An 18874-nucleotide genomic window follows, 5' to 3' on the forward strand; every position below is an offset into this window, starting at 1 on the left:
GGCTAAAAGCAAGCAATTGGATGAACTCAGTGAGGCTACCTCAATGGACTGTGCAATGATTTGATCTGTATGTGCAAAATAAGCTTTTCACAGCATCTTGGTACATGTGATAATACTGAGCCAATACCAATACCTGGTCAGCGGAGTCAAGTGGGGCTGAAGGGCCTGTTACACCATATAGCTCAATGATTCTCTGAATCTATCAACATTGATTTCTTTCTTTCACATTCGCCTTCACCATACGTCATTTAGTTGCTAATTCACTACCAAACTCAGAGTCAAGAGTTTCAAGAAGATAGAGGAGATTTACCAGGATGCTGCCTGAATTACAGGGCATGTTCAATGAGGATAGGTTGAGTGAGGTACAGTTTTTCCACTTTGGAGCGAAGGAGGATGAGAGGAGACTTGCTAGAGATATACAAAATGATAAGAGGCGTAGATCGAGTAGAGCCAGAGACTTTTTTGCAGGGGTAGAAATTGCTAATTTTAAAAAAAAAAGGGTCATAATTTTAAGGTGACTGGGGGGAATGTTAGAGGTAAGTTCTTTACACAGAGAGTGGTGGCTGTGTGGAACACCCTACCAGGGGTTGTGATAGAGACAGATACATTACGGACATTTAAGAAACTCTTAGATAGGCACATGGATGATAGAAAAATACTAATAAGTACTTTATTGATCCACAGTCGTAAATTCTTTAACGTTAAAAACACAGGAGCTACTGCAACAAGCTGCCACTACTGCGGCACCATTTTGAAAGAAAAATGGAAGGCTGTGGAGGGGGTGGGGTTGGATTAAAAGGTTGGCATAATATCTTGGGCTGAAGGGTCAATACTGTACTATAATGGCCCGTGTTCTGTGTTTAAGTACTCCACTACATTCACCAGGTCCTGGTGAAGGGTCTCAGCCCGAAACGTTGACTGTTTATTCCTCTCCATAGGTTTGCTGTGTTCCTGTAGCATTTTGTGTTTGGAACTGCTGGTCCTCCTCTCAGTGTTCAACACTAATTCAGAGAAAACAAATTGCTTCTGAAATATCTGTGTAGTAGTAGTAGTTGTTGGATGATCACTTGGGTAGAGTACGATGTTTTCCTGAAGGGATGTCTATTGTTGGGTCCTCAGGTGTCTGTAGAGGCGGATCCAGGATCCACAAGTTCTGGTGCAATGTGGACATGATTAGGTGGTGGCTGTGGTCACTGTTTGGGTCTTTTGGTTGTTCAGTCTCCTCTTTTCACAGCTGCCACTTGTTCTCTGCAGCACAGCGGAGGTTGCTGTCATGTAGCACAGCTCCCTCTCGAACAGATTTCCCTCAGGTGCTTCTATTGAGCGCAATGTCGTCCCAGTTTTTAGCTGTAATGTTGAATTTCCTCGGGCTGATTTTGATATTATCTTTGAAATGTTTCCTTTGCCCACCAGAGGTTCGCTAGCCTTCAACTGGGACTAAAGGATCTGTTAGAGAAGTCGTGAGTTAGACATCCAGATGACAGGACCTATCTGTTGGAGTTGGTGTGGCTTTATCTTGGTGGACATTCTGTTCATGTTGGTCTCGTATTGCACTGGCGCAGGTTTAATGTCACTGACATTTGTCATGAAATTTGTTGTTTTATTCAAAGTTTAAAGCTAATGTATTATCAAAGTACATACACAATATGTCACCATATACTACCCTGAGATTCATTTTCTTATGGGCATTCAAAGTAAAACAAGGAAATAGAGTAATTGAAAGGCTACTTGAAAGCCCTGAGTCCAAAGGTTATGGGAACAGTTTGGTGTTGGGGTGAGTGAAGTTGTCCCCTCTGGTTGAGAGTTAATAACTGTACCTGAACCTGGTGATTTGATCCTGAGGCTCCTGTACCTCCTTCCTGATGGCAGCAGCAAGAAGAGAGCATAGCCATGGTACCGTGTAATACGCTGGACTGAACTGAACTGAATACTACTGGATTACTGGTTTGATGTTTGATATTCCACTTACCTTTTGCCATTTGCGCAATCTGTTCTTTTCTCGTGCGTTGGATGTTCGATATTTTTTCGAGTGGATTCCAACGTGTTTCCTAGTTGCGTGGCTGCCTGCAGGAGGACAAATTTCAGAGTTGTATTCTGTAAATATACTTGGATAATCAATATACATTGAAGCTATGAATCTTTGTATTAAAAATTATAAATTATAATAAGTAGATAAAATATATTTGATAAGTAGTGTAAATTCCTCCCGGGAGGGGGGAGAAGATGGCGGCGCGACGACAGCGTACACTGCCACTTCGGTGATGAATATCTGTTATCTGTCAAGTAGGGGACCGTGCACAATTCTGATTTGATGGAGATGGACGTGAGAGCACAGAGGAACATCTGGAAAACTTCTGAAATGCCCACTTTGCTGCCGCTGCTACTGTGTGGTAACCGGAATCTCTGGAGCTGAAGGCCCAGAAATCCTCGGCTTTGCACGTTTCAGTGGCCAGGGAGGGGTTGATGGCGCTCGGGAGGCTGTATTGGAGAGGCTGCTCGGAAGCTCGGAGTTTTCAGACAGATGGACTCGGGGTCAGCTGGGGTCGGCTGCTTCCAAGGTATCGGCAAGTTGACGGTGCCTGGAGGTTTATGGCAGGGAGTTTCTCCCTTTTGCCGCCTGCTAATCGGGGACCTGGGAGTCAATCGACTCGGGACTTTGAGAACTTTTTTTTTACTGTACCTATGGTCTGTTCTTTATCAAATTATGGTATTGCTTTGCACTGCTGTAACTGTATGTTATTATAATTACGTGGTTTTGTCAGTGTTAGTCTTTGGTCTGTCTTGTTTTCTGTGATATCACTCTGGAGAAACATTGTATACATTAAGAAATGATGTATGCATTTCTAAATGACAATAAAAGGACTGAGTGTTCTCATAATCTAAAAAAAATCTAAAAGATAACAAAAACAGTGAGCTAGTGTTCATGGGTTGATTCATTGCCCATTCAGAAATCTGGCCACAGAGGGGTAGAAGGTGTTCCTAAGACATTTGAGTGTATGTCATCAGGCTCCTGTACCACCTCCTTGATGGTAGTAATAAGAAGGGAACTTGTTCTGAGTGATGGGGGTTGTTAATTATGGATGACGTCTTTTTGAGGCATCACCTTAAGAAGGTCCTTTCGATGCTGGGGAGGCTATTGCCAATGATGGAGCTAGTCATAATGGTGTTAGTACATCTGTGCTTCCAGCTGATCCTCAAAATCTTTCATTAGGACCTTTTGGTGATATTGTTCCAGGGCGCTGGACACGCATTACCCTGGATTTTCAGTGAACATTGGATGTACAAGGCTGGGAGCCAGAGGTGCTATGCAGAAAACCCATGCCTGCTTGTCGCTCCCTGTTTCTATCCTGGCCATGTAAGCTAGCATCTCTGTTACTCCTCTGCCTCTTGGAATTCATCCAAACAGCTGCAAAACAGTAGTTATTTGCTTCAAGTTGTCAACAGTCGTGTCCCAGTAATTGGCCAATTTCAAAAATAGTACAGCATACCTGCTCGAAATAACTGTCACGCACAAGGAATGTTTTGGCTTTATTCCTTCTACAGTTTGTGCTGTCTGAGCTCAAGTTTTAATTGAGACTACAAGCATCTCATTATTTGAAAACAGTAAGGGAGATTTCAAGATGGTAGCAGGTAGCGAGAATCACAATGAGGCCCAGTGTGAGGCTGAGAAACATCTTCTGTCTGGACTGGTTTCAGTCTTCGATATTTAATTCTGCAACTTTAAGTTACTCACTTTCCTTGTCTGTGTCAGACCTGATCAGTCTGCTTTATGTCATCCATTTGTGATGTTGATGAAAGGTCTCAGCACAAAACATTTATTCACCTCCGTGGATGCTGCTTGACCTGCTGAGTTCCTCCAGTACTTTGTGTATGATGTTGAACTGGTTTTCTCTCCCTCCTGAAATCATAAGACCATAAGATATAGGAGCAGAATTAAGCCATTCAGTCCATTGAGTCTGCTCTGCCATTTAACCATGGCTGATTTTTGTCTTCAACCCCATTCTCCACGTAACCCTTAACTGATGCCAATCAAGAACCTATCAATCTCTGCCTTAAATATACCCAGCAACTGGACCTCCACAGCCGATTGTGGTAACAAATTCCATAGAATCTCCACCCACTGGCTAAAGAAATTCTCAGTTCTAAAGGTTCATCTACTACTACTACTACGGCTGTGCCCTCGGATCCTAGACTCTTTTACCAATAAGTAAATCGCCTCCTCCTCACTTCCTGGTCTTTTAATATTCGGTAAGTTTCAAGAGATCCACCTTTACCTTTCTGAATTCCATCAAGTATAGGCCCAGTGCCATAAAACATTAAGTCTTTCATTCCCAGGATTATTCTTGTGAATATCTTCAGGACCCTCTCCAGGGCCAACACATTAGATCCACAAGGAAGTCCTACAGCTCTACATTTTGCAACTGTCATCATCTTCTGCCAGCTCCACTGCTGAAGTCTTGGTCGGATCGCACTTCGTCTGGAATCTCCCCTTTGACCTTACCACCGTGGTAATCTCCCCTTTGACCTTACCACCGTGGTAATCTCCACGCAGCATCACTCTTCGGGTCTCAGGATCTCGCGAGTATCCCCACGAAGACAAGGTGACGATCCTCAAAAGAAGTGGGATAGATGAAAGTAATAGTATTTCTACTGAGAATAACCATTTTGCACGGAGCATATTTGCATCTAGATTTTGATGATACATAGGACAGCTAGATTAAGTTACTTGTTTAATGGATTTGCAGAGGATTATGGAATTGTCACAGAGATAATATTTTCAACCACACTGAGAAGTTCTATATATGTCGTGGAAAATTAGTACACATGTCCTTATGACATAATAAATTTGCATTTCCAAAACTCGGAAGTAGTGGGTCTCTTTCAGCTCTGGAATTAAATCAGTGGCCATTTTCCCTGGAAGAATTATCAATGAATGAGTCCTCGTATTAAGAAAATTGGTTCCAACGAAAACAGCTTCCATTAACAAAGTGACCTTGGGTGCCAGGAATGACCCATAATGCATCAGTGAAGCATGTTCTTTAACTTTAAATTGCTGTGTGTCACCATCTCAGATGACCTGTTCTGGATCCATCATAGAAATATAATAAGTATCCCTGCAGAAAAAAAATGCAGGGTTGTATGTGGTGACATGTATGTACTCTGATAATAGATTTTACTTTGAACTTGCCAATGTTCAAAAGACTGGTTAGACCACACTTAGTTCTAACAAGTTCTGATGCTGCGTGCAGGAGGTAGTATTGCAGAGCACAGAGAAGGGATTCGGAATAAGAATCCGATTTATTATCACTGACCTATAACATGAAATTTGTCAGAAACACAAAATCTGCAGATACTGGAAATCCAAAGCAATGCACACAAAGTGCTGGAAGAGTTCAGCAGGTCAGGCAGCATCTATGGAAAAGAGTAAACAGTCAATGTTTGCCCCTCCCCCCTTTACCATTCCTCACTCCTGTTTCCCTCTCTCATCTTATCTCCTTATGTGCCCATCACCTCCCTCTGGTGCTCCTCCTCCTTCCCTTTTTTCATGGTCTTCCACCCTCTCCTGTCAGACTGTCTCTTCTCCAGCCCTTTCACCAATCAACTTCCCAGCTCTTTATTTCATCCCCTCCCCCTTTCCCAGTTGTACCTATCACCTACCACCTTGTACTTCTTCTCCCACCACCCGCACCTTCTTACTCTGACTTCTCATCTTCGTTTCCGCTCCCGATGAAGGGTCTCAGCATGAAATGTCAACTGTTTATTCCTGTCCATAGATGCTGCCTGGCCTGCTGAGCTCCCCCAGCAATTTGTGTGCGTTGCTGAAGACTTCCGGCATCTGCAGAATCTCTTGTATTAAGGTTACTGTAGTAACTTTGTAATAAGTGAAATTCCCCTTATTCAATTTTATTGTTTCTTACTTTTTCTCCTGGTCGGGTGAGCAGCTGGTGCATATCACAACTCCTGGCTATGCGACTCCTGATGCTAGGCAGATAATCTCTTAAAAAAAATTATTGATAATGGCTGTGGGTCACTTGTCTTGTAAAGACACTGCCCAGAAGAGTGCAATGGCAAAACACTTCGGTAGAAAAATTTGCCGAGAACAGTCATGGTCTTGTAGATGATGATACAGCATGTAATGACGATGAGTGCTGGTAAAACTACCTCCTGCACAGAGGTAACCTGGGAAAAATCAATAGGTGACAACAAGGAAACAGAGAAACGGGGTCCTTCTGAACAAATTTTTAATGCTAAGAAGAGCGCACAGGGGCCTCAGGCTGTGCTGGAAAATTTTCCACAACACCCACTGCAACTTTTTTGAACTTTACATCAAAGAGCAGAGCTCTGTAATGTGCTAACAGTTTTCAGAGCTTCCAACTTTCATCAGCACATTGCAGTGTGTCTTTGCGTAGTTCCCCGCGAGCTGTCAGAACACTGAAACACAACGCAAAGAAGATGGGGAAGTGTTGAAAAGGCACAACTAAATTAGAAATCTGGCGTTTCAATGCCAGTTGTCATTTGGACTTAAAATAATCTTCCACCGAATCCTACACACAGACTGACAAACTTTGAATTGTCAAAGGCTTTGACGGGAGCCCTTCAAGCAGAGTACGTTTTCAAGAGCAACACACACAAAATGCTGGAGGAACTCAGCAGGCCACGCAGCATCTATGAAAAGAGTACAGTCCACATTCCGGGCCGAAACCCTTCGGATGAGTTCCTCCGGAGTTTTGTGTGTGTCTCGGGTTTCTGGCAGCTGCAGATTTTCTCCTGTTTCTTCCCGTTTCCATGTGCGTCCCCTCCAGGTGGTTTGCTTTCCTCTCGTATTCCAAGGGCGTAGGGTTAGGGTTAGGAAGTCACGGGCATGCTATGTTGGCGCTGGTAGCATGATTACACTTGCACACTGCCCCCAGCACCTTCTGGGACAGTGGTCATTGAGGCAAATGACACTTTTCACCAATGTGTTTCAATGTATATGTGACAAATAAAACTAATCTCTAATCTTTTCATCTTTAAATTGTTCCCCACCAGTTAGCTTCACCTTCTATGAGTAATGTTTCCATTATATTTCTAAATTATTCTCCTTTTTGCAGTATCTTCTCAAAAATAGATTTCATCCTACTTTTTCCCCACACCATTCAAAACCCTACAGAGCTTAGTACTGCATTTTCAAAATACAAGGGGTGATTGAGCTTAGTTGGAGGAGTGGGTAGTGTTGAGGAAACAAAGAGACTGCAGAGAGACTTAGATACGAGGGGTAATTGATAAGTTCGTGGCCTAAGGTAGAAGGAGTCAATTTTAGAGAACCTAGCACATTTATTTTTCAATATAGTCCCCTCCTACATTTACACACTCAGTCCAGCGGTCGTGGAGCATACGGATCTTGGACCTTCAGAAAGTGTCCACAGCAGGGGTGATTGATAAGTTTGTGGCCTAAGGTAGAAGGAGATGAGTTATACAGCTCACGTCACATGCACATGCAGTTCAACTCTTTTGAGTGATTATGCAGAAAGTTTGAAGTTAATAACTCATCTCCTTCTACCTTAGGCCACAAAATGATCAATCACCCCTCGTCAGATATGTAATAAATACCAGGAAATGCTCAGTATTAAGTTTTCTCGCCAGCACTGCAGCAGGAGCTCTCTATTCCCTGTGCTGTTCCCTTTTCTCCTCTGTGGTTCACAGTAAAATCAATTGACTTGGCTTCCCTCTTCTATCGGCAAAGCAAATATACATTGTAAAATGCAGCCACAATGCAGCAGAACTATCTATGTTCTGGCCAAGATCAGAATTACATACAGAGGAGTAAATACAAAGGCATAAATGTCGTCTTTGCAGAGTGAGTGATTGGTGCGTGGTGTGCACTGTCAGGGATGGTAATAGATAGTGGTGTTTAAGAGGCTTTTAGTAAGGCACATGAATATGCAGGGAATGGAGGGATACGGATCCCATTCCGAAGGTGGGGCCGATAAGTCACGACGCAGCTCCGATCGGAATCATCAAATATTCCTTTTCTCGGCAGCTCAGGTGCAAGGCGTGTGTGTGTCATAGTCAGAGCCCTATGGAACTCAGGAGAGAGAGGACAAAAGGAGCAGATTTGGGCAAGGCCAGTCTTCTTGGGCTGCGCAGGTGCTGAAAGTGTCGGCGTCAAAGTCTTAAACAGCTGCAAATAAAAGGAGGGTAGGCTCAAGCGGAATGGCCATTGTTGGAGCAGTCATGGTCCCTAAGGTTTTCACAGCCGGGGGTGGTAGAGGGGACAAGCTCCCACTACCTATAAAGTACTCCAAATGGCGTGCGTCTCCAACAGCCTCTGACAACCAAGTCCAACTCTTGGCCTTCACGTGTGGCTTAGTTACTTGGCCTGGTGGAACTGTTTCTACTGACAAGAGAAGGGGTAAAGGTGGACCACTGGTGCCTCAAAATCAGTTGCTTCAGGCAGGTGGGGCTCGTTAGCCCGCCTAGGAGAAGGAAAACTCTGATTTTAAACCTCCACTGCCTTGTGGCCACACTCACCTACGGGAAAGTCTTCAGGAGTAAATCCTGAGGAAGAAACCTGGAGCCAGGGTCCCTAAGGCAGTTTGATGTTGTTTGCAACTTCACTCTGGCAACCTCTGCGACAACACTGGTGCCGAGCTGTATCAGCACTTGCCCTTCCCTTGGACAACATCAGTGACGTGAAGAGGGGGAACCCGCTGCATAGGCCAATACTTCCTACAAAGTGAAACCTAACATCATGAATGGGCATGATGCTTCACTCCCTGATGAGCTCAATGCCTCTTATGCACGCTTTGAAATGGAGAATAAAACTACAGCTGTGAAAATCTTTGCAGCATGTGATGACCCTGTGATCTCTGGCTCAGAGGATGACATCGAAACATCTTTCAAGAAGGTGAACCCTCACAAGGGGTGAAGCCTTGATGGTGTACCTGGTAGGGCTCTGAAAACCTGTGCCAACTAACTGGCAGGAGTGTTCAGGGAATTGTCAGTCTCTCACTGCTGCAATCGGAGGTTCCCACCTGCTTCAAAAGGGCCACAATCATACCAGTGCTCAAGACAAGCAGGGTGAGCTGCCTCAACTATCACCCAGTTGCACTCACATCTACTGTGATGAAGTGCTTTGTGTGGTTGGTCATGGCTAGAGTCAACTCCAACCTAAGCAAGGACCTGGACCCACTGCAATTTGTCTATCGCCACAATAGGTCTACAGCAGGTGCAATCTCACCATCTCTCCATGTGGCCTTGGGTCACCTGGACAATAGTAATACCCAGGTCAGGCTGCTGTTTATTGATTACAGCTCAGTGTTCAACAACATCATACCCTCATTTCTAATCAGAAAGCTCCAAAACCTGGGCCCCTGTACCTCCTCCTGCATCTGGATCCTTGACTTCCTCACTGGGAGACCAGAGTCAGTGCAGATTGGAAATAACATCTCCTACTCGCTGATAATCAACACTGGCACACATCAAGATGTGTGCTTAGCCCATTGTTCTACTCTCTCTACACCCATGACTGTGTGGCCAAGCACAGCTCAAATGACATCTATAAATTTGCTGATGACACAACAATTATTGGTAGAATTTTGGATGGTGATGAGGCGTACAGGAGTGAGATAGATCAGCTGGTTGAGTAGTGTTGCAACAGCAACCTTGCACTCAGTGTCATTAAGACCAAGGAATTGATTGTGGACTTTAGGAATGGGAAGTCATGAGAACACACACCAATCCTCATCAAAGGATCAGCAGTGGAAAAGATGAGCATTTTCACGTTCCTAGGTGTCAACATTTCTGAAGGTCTATTTTGGGCCCAACGTATTGATGCGATTACAAAGAAAGCACAACAGCAGCTACATTTCATTAGGACTTTGAGAAGACTTGGTATGTTACTGCAGATTAGTACAAATTTCTACAGTATTATAGAGAGAGATGGTTGCATCACCATCTGGTAAGGAAAGGTCACTGCACAGGATCGGTAAAAGCTGCAGAAACTCAGCCAGCTCGATCATGGGCAATAGCCTCTCCAACATCGAGAACTTCTTCAAAAGACATTACCTCAAAAAAGATGCAAGGAACTCCATCACTCAGGCCATGCCCCCTTCTCACTGCTACCATCAATTCGGGAACAGCTTCTTCCCCTCAGCCATCCAATTTCTGAGTGGACAATGAACCCGAGAACTCACTATTTCTTCCTCTCTTTTCGCACAACCTATTTAATTTATTTTTATATTGTAGTTTATAGTTCTTTAAATTATTATGTATTGCAACGGACTGATGCTGCAAAACAACAAATTTCACAAGATACAGTATGTTGGTATTAAACCCGGTTCTGATTCTGGTCCTTCTGATATCTCAACGATCCCTTCATGAAGACAAACCTAGTTTTCCTGAGTTAAGGTAAAACTGGATTTTGGGAGTGCCGACCACTGCCGTTCCTATCCTATTTCAATACATGGATCACACCTACCTACTCTTTATAATTTAGAGAAGATCCCTGTGTAGTTAATCAAACATAGTTTAATAAATATATGAAACGCACCTAACCATCCTTTATAAATTAAAGAGAGCCCCTGCCTAGTTAATCAAAGGTTAATAAAAAGAAATAGTAAATCATTCTGGCAGCCCTGGGTAATTTAGATCATCGTCTCTCTAAAACAATATTATAATACTGTGAACACACAAAATGCTGGGGGAACTCAGCAGGTCAGGCAGTATCTATGGAAATAAATAAACAGTTGACGTTTTGGGCTGATACCTTTCTTCAGGACTGGAAAGGAAGGGGAAAGATGCCAGACTAAAAAGGTTGGGGAAGGGGAAGGAGGATAGCTGTAAGGTGATAGATGAAGCCAGGTGGGTAGGAAATCTTTCCTGCCTTCTACCTTCTCACAAGTCATCTTTAATTCCCTCCTTCCTCATCTATGCATCAGGAGTCCTTGTACATCTCTGTTTTCCGTAATTATGAACTAACAACAGCATGGTAGCCAGCAGTCAGTGAAATGCTTCATAGCACTAGCAATTAGGGCTCAATTCCCACTGCTATCTGTAAAGAGTTTATAAATTCTCCCTGCGACCGTGTGGGTTACCTCCGGGTGCTGTGGTTTCCTCCCACATTCCAAAGACGTATGGTTAGGGTTAGTAAGTTGTGGGCATGCAATGATGGCGCCAATATATGACGCTTGCAGGTATTCACACATATTCGGACTGTGGTGGTCATTTACACAAACAACGCATTTCACTGTATGTTTTGATGTACATGTGATAAGTAAACTTACTGTCCGTTAAGGCGCTGGCATTTGGGGCAGCAGTGAAGGTCCTCCAGCTCTGGCGGTGTTCAGGGCTTCCTTCATCATGTCTGTAGCTTCCTCTCCGTTTTCACTACTCTCAATTATGCAAGTCCCGGGTGGAGGCTCAGGAATACCATTGCACTCAGATGTAGAAGGATTCTTCACTGCTGTTTTTGTAACAATTTTGTTTTACCAGTCAGGGTTGTTAGTCCTCAGCTGAGACCCTGAACCTGGAGGACTAGTGGAGCAATCTTAATCTAACCTCTACCCTTTGACCTGTTTGGCATGGGTGACCCTACCAAGAGACAAAGCATGGAGTCCTGACTCCAGTCAGCATAGCTCTCCAGGTCATTGAGGCACGCAAGCCTCTAAACCACAACGAGGTTGCGGTCCTCTTGGAGGGAGATAAATAAAGCTAATCTTTAAATCTTTAAGTTATGAATGACCATCAACTAATACTTTGCCTCTTTTTCTCTCACCTTATTTCCAGCTTTTTCTAGTCATTGCTATTATGTATGTGTGTGTCTTTGTATCTCTTTTTGTGTCTGTGCATGTCTATCTCTGTAAGTCTCACTTCAAGGGTGTCTTTGTACTATGTATGTGAAGACATTGGGAGCCTGCCTACCTCTGTACATCGGTGTGTATTTGTGAGTTAGTGTGTGAACTTGTGACTTTTGAAAACGCTTAAGTCATTGCCCAGCTCTAAACACCTTCCTACACTGGGGAGTAACACCAGAAGAGTGAGAAGCTAGCTGGTAGTTCATCAGAGCATTTAGATCAATAGATGTGTTCTAATGATATGGTGAACTACAATGTCCATGTTGCTCACCATCCACTAGTTCCATGGGATTGTGTGCTGCACCATGGACCCATGGAACTGGAGCTCCCTAGTTCCATCACTGGGCTGAAGGAGCAGGTTTGCTTTAACGTGGGGAGTAGTTTCCTCTTGCAGCTGTGGCTCACTGGAACAGAACTCTTGCTTCTGAAACAGAGAACTGTGGGTTCAAGACCCACCCAGGAACCTTGAGCAAGAAAATCTGGTATGGCTAAGGGTATGCAGCAATGTTGAAATGCTGGCTTTTAGATGAGTTGTTCAACTATCCACCGTCTTGGCACTCCGTCCTGGAGGCCAAACATTTTAATTCCAATTCCCATTCCTGTTCTGACATGTCGCTCCATGGCCTTCACTTGTGCCAAGATGAAGCCACCCTCAGGATGGAGGAGCAACACCTAAATTCCGTCTTGATAGTCTCCAGCCTGATGGCATAAGTATTGATTTCTCCTTCTCATTTAAAAAAAATTCCCTCCCCCCTCCTCCTCTTCTATTCCCACTCTAGCCTCTCACCTCTTCTTATTTGCCTATCACCTCCCCCTGGGTCCTCTCCTCCTTCCCATTCCCCTATAATCCATTCTCATCTCTGATCAGATTCCTTCCTCTCCAGCCCTTTATCTTTCCTAATCACCTGGCTCCACCTGTCACCTTCCCGCTGTCACCCTTCCCCCTCCCCCCACCTTTTAATTCTGGGGTCTTCCCCATTCCTTTCCAGACCTGAAGAAGGGTCTCGGCCCGAAACTTCAGCTGTCTGTTCATTTCCATAGATGCTGCCTGACTTGCTGAGCTCCTCCAGCATTTTGTGGGTGTTGCTCTGGATTTCCAGCGTCAGCAGGCTTTCTTGTGTTTAAGTCTACTGTCTAACGTCTTGAACAGATTAAAAGAAACCTCTTGGGATAACAAAGAACCTGCAGGATATAGCGAAGTATTAGTCAACAAAGAGATAGAATATCTCTACAGTGTAGTCCAGGGCATTCGGCCCACTATGTTGTGCCATCCTTTTAACTTCACTCTAAGATCAATCTAACCCTTCCCTCCTGCATTATATTCCATTTTCTTTCATCTATTTGCCTATCCATGAGTCTCTTAAATATCCTTAAAGTATCTGCCTTCACCACCACTCTGTGTAAAAATAACCTACCTCTGACATCTCTCAATACCTTAAAATGATGCCCCCTTGTATTGGCCATTTCCACCCTGAGAGAAAGTCTCTGGCTAACCCACTCTGTCTCGGCCTCTTAACATTGTTGTCCAAAGAGAAAAGCCCTTGCTCCCATAACACATGCTCTCTAATCCAGGGAACATCCAGATAAATCTCTTATCCAGGGAACATCCTGATAAATCTCTTCTGCGTCCTTTTTAAAGCTTCCAAATCCTTCTGGAAGGTGACAGAAACTCAAATAACCATGCATTCTAACACTGGTGTGCAGAAGAGCACACAACACGTCCACCCTTGAAATGGATGGGCTACAGTGGGAGAAGACCAGGAACGTGCACTCAGTGACCACTTTATTAGGTACGTCTTGTACCTAATAAAGTTGCCAGTGAGTATATGTGGTAAACCATATATATGTTGTAACTGGGTTAACTGTCTGGACGCGCCCCTCTGCTGACTGCCCCTATGACTCCTCCCACAGACCCCTGAATAAAGGTGATTTTGCCTTGCTCCTCCTCCTCAGTCAAGGGGCAGACACTCAGCATGGAAGTCATATTTTACTGCGAATAAAAGCCTTTCAGTATTTACCCTACTTCAGTCTTTTGGAGTTATTGAAGGTGCTTCAGTATACATGCTGTTATTTATGTGTTTCTGCATTTTTCATTCCATATCCGAACTTTAACCTCTAAGTTTATTTTTTATATGGTGTATATGGCAAATAAAGTTGATTTTTGACCCTTGATCCCTGATCCCAGTGCTTGTAGGAGCTTGTTGTGTGCAAACTGGCTACTGTGCTTCCTGCCGTACAATGGTGACAATATTGCTGAATAGATTTTTTGCTATAAGCAAGCAATCTCTTCTAACTTGAAAACATTTGCATCAATGGGAACAATCATCTGAAGCATCCTTTTCAACCACTGACCTCTCTGTACTCTGAGCCTCGCATTTCTGCCAGGTTTCGCTCAGGACAAACCATCTATCTGTGCTGGAGCACACTGAATTTATTTTTTTAAATAAAAGTGTTGTTGATGCACTGTTTTTGCACTCCTTGCCAAGAAGTAGAATCCTTCCAGCTGCTATCACTGGAGCACATCAGCCTCCTCTTTCCACACAGTCACTGGGGATCTTTTGATAGGAGTGTTTCAAATGCAGGTGTAGACAAAAGCCAATGAATTTATATCAGAATCAGGATCATGTTTCTTATTGCTGAGATGTTGCTTTGTGGCAACAGCACGGTGCAAAACCTAAAAATGGCTTTCAGTTGCAAAAATTAAATAACATAAGAGTGCAAAAGTGGACTGGTGAGGTAGTGTTCATGTGCTCATTGTCCGTTCAGTACTCTAACGGCAGAGGGAAGAAGCTGTTCCTAAAACATTGACTGAGGGGTCTTCAGGATCCTGTACCTCTGCCCCAATAGTACTAATGAGGAGAGGGCATGTCCTGGATGATGAGGGTTCTTAATGATGGATGGCAACTTCTTGAAGCACTGCCTTTTGATGGTGGGGAGGCTTAGACCACAAGACGTAGAAGCAGAATTAGCCTTCGAGTCTGCTCCGCTATTCAACCGTGGCGGATTTATATTCCGTTCCACCCCGTTCTCCTGCCTTCTCCCAATAACCTTTAATGCCCTTACTAATCAAGAATCTATCAGCCTCCACTTTAACTATACCCATTGGCTTGGCCTCCACAGCATTGCCTGTGGCAATGAATTCCACAGGTTCACCACCCTCTGGCTAATGAAATTTCTTCTCCTCTCCATTTTAAAGGGACTCTCTTCCATTCTGAGGCTGTGCCCTCTGGTCCTTGACTCTCCCACTGTTGGAAATATCCTCTCCATGGCCACTCTCATCTAGGCTTTTCAATATTTGATATATTTCAATGAGTTCCCACCCCACCCAATTCCCCTGAACTCCAGCAATACAGCTCTGGAGCCATCAAATGCTCCCCATATGTCCACCTGGGATCATTCACGTAAACCTCCTCCGAACCCTCTCCAATGCCAGCATATCCTTGCTCACAATACTCCAAGTGTGGTCTGACCAATGCCTTATAAAGCCTTGCTTTTATATTCTAGCCTAGACTTGTGCCCGTGATGGAGCTGGCTGAGTTTACAACTCACTGCAAGCTTGTTTGATTCTGCACACTGTCGTGTCCAAACCACAGAGTAATACAATCAGTGAGAACGCTCTCCACCATACATCTGTGGGCAGTTGCTCGAGTCTTGTCTGTGTGACTGGTATGAGGGAATATATCTGTAAGGTGATTGGAGGAACATTTAGGGAGAATCTCAGGGGTAAGTTCTTTACACAGAAAGCGGTGGGTGTATGGATGCCACCCAGGGGTGGTGGTCAACATTCCCGCTGATATTTTCTAACAGCTGTATGGACCAACCATTCTCTGACCAGGAAATTTTTACACTGCATGAAAACTATGGAGCACTCTAAATGTTTGTCTTCGTAATAAATGCCATAAGACCATAACATACAGGAGCAGAATTAGGCCATTTGGCCCATTGAGTCTGCTTTGCCATTTCATCATGACTGATCCAATTTTCTCCTCAGCCCCAATCTCCTGCCTTCTCCCCATATCCCTTCATGCCCTGACCAATCAAGAATCTATCAACCTCTGCCTTAAATGTATATAAAGACTTGGCCTCCACAGCTGTCTGTGGCAAAAAAAAAATCCACAGATTCACCACTCTCTGGCTAAAGAAATTACTCCTCATCTTTGTTCTAAAAGACTCCCCTCTGTTCTGAGGCTCTGTCCTCTGGTCTTACACTCTGCCACCAGAGGAAACATCCTCCCGACATCCACTCTATCAAGGCCTTTCACCATTCAATAAGTTTCAATGAGGTCACCCCTCATTCATCTGAATTTCAGTGAATACAGGCCCAGAGCTATTGAACACTCTTTATATGACAGGCCATTCAATCGTGGAATCATTTTCATGAACCTCCTTTGAACCTTCTCCAGTGTCAGCACATCCTTTCTAAGATAAGGGACGCAAACCCGCTCACAATACTCCAAGTGAGGCCTCACCAATGCTTTATAATGCTTTACGTCCTTGCTTTTATATTCTAGTCTTCTTGAAATGAATGCTAACATTGCGTTTGCCTTCCTCACCACAGACTCAACCTGCAAATTAACCTTTAAATCCTTTTGTGCCTCAGTTTTGTTGTATTTTCTCTCCACTTAGAAAACAGTCAACCCTTTCATTTCTTCCACCAAAGTGCATGACCATACACTTCCTGGCACTATATTCCACCTGCTATTTCTTTGCCCATTCTCCCAATCTGTCTAAGTCCTTCTGTAGCCTCCTTACTTCCTCAACACTACTGCCCCTCCGCCTACCTTTACATCTTCTGCAAATTTTTCAACAAAGCCGTGAATTTCATCACCCAAATCACTGACAAATAACGTAAAAAGAATCGGTCCCAACACCGCTCCCTGTGGAACTCTATTAGTCACCGGCAGTCAATCAGAGAAGGCTCCCTTTATTCCCACTTTTTGCCTCCTGCCAATCAGCCACTGCTTTATCCATGCTGAAATCTTTCCTGTAATACTATGGGCTCATAGCTTGTTCAGCAGCCTCATGTGCGGCACCTTGTCAAAGGCCTTCTGAAAATCCATGTACACAACATCAACCTATTATCCTTTGTCTATCCTGCTTGTTATTTCGTCAAAAAATTCCAACAGATTTGTCAGACAGGATTTTCCTTTCAGGAAACCATGCTGACTACAACCTATTTTATCATGTGCCTCCAAGTACCCTGAGACCTCATCCTGAATAATCAACTCCAACATCTTCCCAAACACTGAGGTCAAACTAACTGGCCTATAGTTTCTTTCCTTCTGCCTCTCTCCCTTCTTGAAGAGTGGAGTGACATTTGCAATTTTCCAGTCTTCTGAAACCATTCCAGAGTCCGGTGATTCTTGAAAGATCATTACTAAACCCTCCACAAACTCTCCAACCACCTCCTTCAGAAGCCTGGAGTGTACATCATGAGATCCTGGTGACTAAGAGCATCTACCTTCAGATTTTTCAGTTTACCAAGAACCTTCTTTCTAGTTACGGTAACTTCACACACTTTGTGACCCCTGACACCTGGAACTTCCACCATATGCTCATATCTTCCACAATGAAGACTGATGCCAAATATTTATTCAGTTCGCCCACCATTTCATTATCCCCCATTACTACCTCTCCAGCATTATTTTCCGGTGGTCTGATATCCACTCTCACATCTCTTTTACACTTCATTTATCTAAAGAAACTTTTGGTATCCTCTTTAACGTTATTGGCTAGCTTGCTTTCATTTTCCATTTTTACCTTAATTGCTTTTTTAGTTGCCTCCTGTTGGTAGTTGAAAGCTTTCCAATCCTCTAATTTTCCACTAATTCTTGCGCTGTGATAAGCCCTCTCTTTGGCTTTTATGTTGGCTTTGACTTCTCTTGTTAGCCATGGTTGTGTCATCTTTCCTTTAAAACACTTGTTCCTCTTTGGGATGTATATATTCTGTGCCTTCCGAATTGCTTCCAGAAATTTCAGTCATTGCTACTCTGCTGTCATCCCTGCCAGTTTTCTTTTCCAATCAATTCTGGCCAACTCCTCTGCCATGCCTCTGTAATTCCCTTTACTCCAGTGTAATACTGAAAAAGACTTGGCTTCCACAGCTGCCTGAGGCAACAAACTCCAGATTCACTGCTCTCTAGCTAAAGGAATTCCTCCTCATCTCCATTCTAAAAGGATACTCCCATGTTAGGAAACATCCTGTCTACATCCACTCTATCAAGGCCTTTCACCATTCAATAGGTTTCAATTAGGACACCCCTCATTCTTCTAAATTCCAGTGAATACAGGCCCAGAGCCATCAAGTGCTCTTCATATGACAAGCCATTTAATGCTGGAATTATTTTCATGAACTTTCTTTGAACCCTCTTTAGTTTCAGCACATCCTTTCTCAGATAAGTGGCCCTAAACTGCTCACAATACTCCAAGTGAAGCCTCACCAGTACTTTATAAAGTCTCAGCATTACATCCTTGCTTTTATATTCTAGTCCTCTTGAAATGTATTTGTCTTCCTCACCACAGACTCAACCTGCAAATTAATCTTTTGGAATCCTGCACAAGAACTCCCAAGTCCGTCAGTTCTTTTTTTTTGTATTTTCTTTCCATTTAGAAAATAGTCAACCCTTTCATTTCTTCTACCAAAGCACATGAACATATACTTCCCAACACTGTATTCCATCTGCCATTTCTTTGCCCATTCTCCAAATCTAAGTCCTTCTGTAGCTTCCCTATTTCCTCAAAACTACCTGCCCCTCCACCTATCTTCATATCATCTGCAAACGTTGCAACCAAGCCAATTCCATCATCCAAACCATTGACATGTGATGTAAAAAGAATCGGTCCCAACACAGACCCCCCTAAGGAACACCACTAGTCACTGGCAGCCAACCAGAAAATGTTCCCTTTATTCCCACTCTTTCCCTCTGGCCAGTCAGCCACTGCTTTACCCGTGCTGGAATCTTTCCTGTAATACCATGGGTTCTTAGCTTGTTAAGCAGCCTCATGTGTGGCACCTTGTCAAAGACCTTCTGAAAATCCAA

General features: G+C 43.7%; 1 protein-coding gene across 6 annotated transcripts in view; it reads right to left on the bottom strand.

The window, feature by feature from the left end:
- The window catches only part of LOC140187167 (uncharacterized), a 99191-nt gene extending 81266 nt beyond the window's left edge, over nt 1-17925 (bottom strand). For 2 of the 6 annotated variants that reach the window (XR_011883023.1, XR_011883024.1), the window contains exons 1-3: nt 11265-11592; nt 3734-3898; nt 1970-2064 (exon numbers count right to left, since the gene is read on the bottom strand). Coding sequence is in view for 4 of the 6 variants with exons in the window: in XM_072242184.1 (XP_072098285.1) it covers nt 1970-2064; nt 3824-3898; nt 17595-17738 (314 nt within the window). In the remaining 2 variants the exon portion in view is untranslated. Of the gene's footprint in view, nt 1-1969; nt 2065-3733; nt 3899-10047; nt 10127-11264; nt 11593-17594 lie in introns of those variants that run through there. The other 4 variants (XM_072242184.1, XM_072242183.1, XM_072242186.1 and 1 more) reach the window with 3 other exon arrangements.
- Nucleotides 17926-18874: the final 949 nt, after the last annotated feature.

Source organism: Mobula birostris, chromosome 24, assembly GCF_030028105.1.
Source record: "Mobula birostris isolate sMobBir1 chromosome 24, sMobBir1.hap1, whole genome shotgun sequence".
Classification (NCBI taxonomy): Eukaryota; Metazoa; Chordata; class Chondrichthyes; order Myliobatiformes; family Myliobatidae; genus Mobula; species Mobula birostris.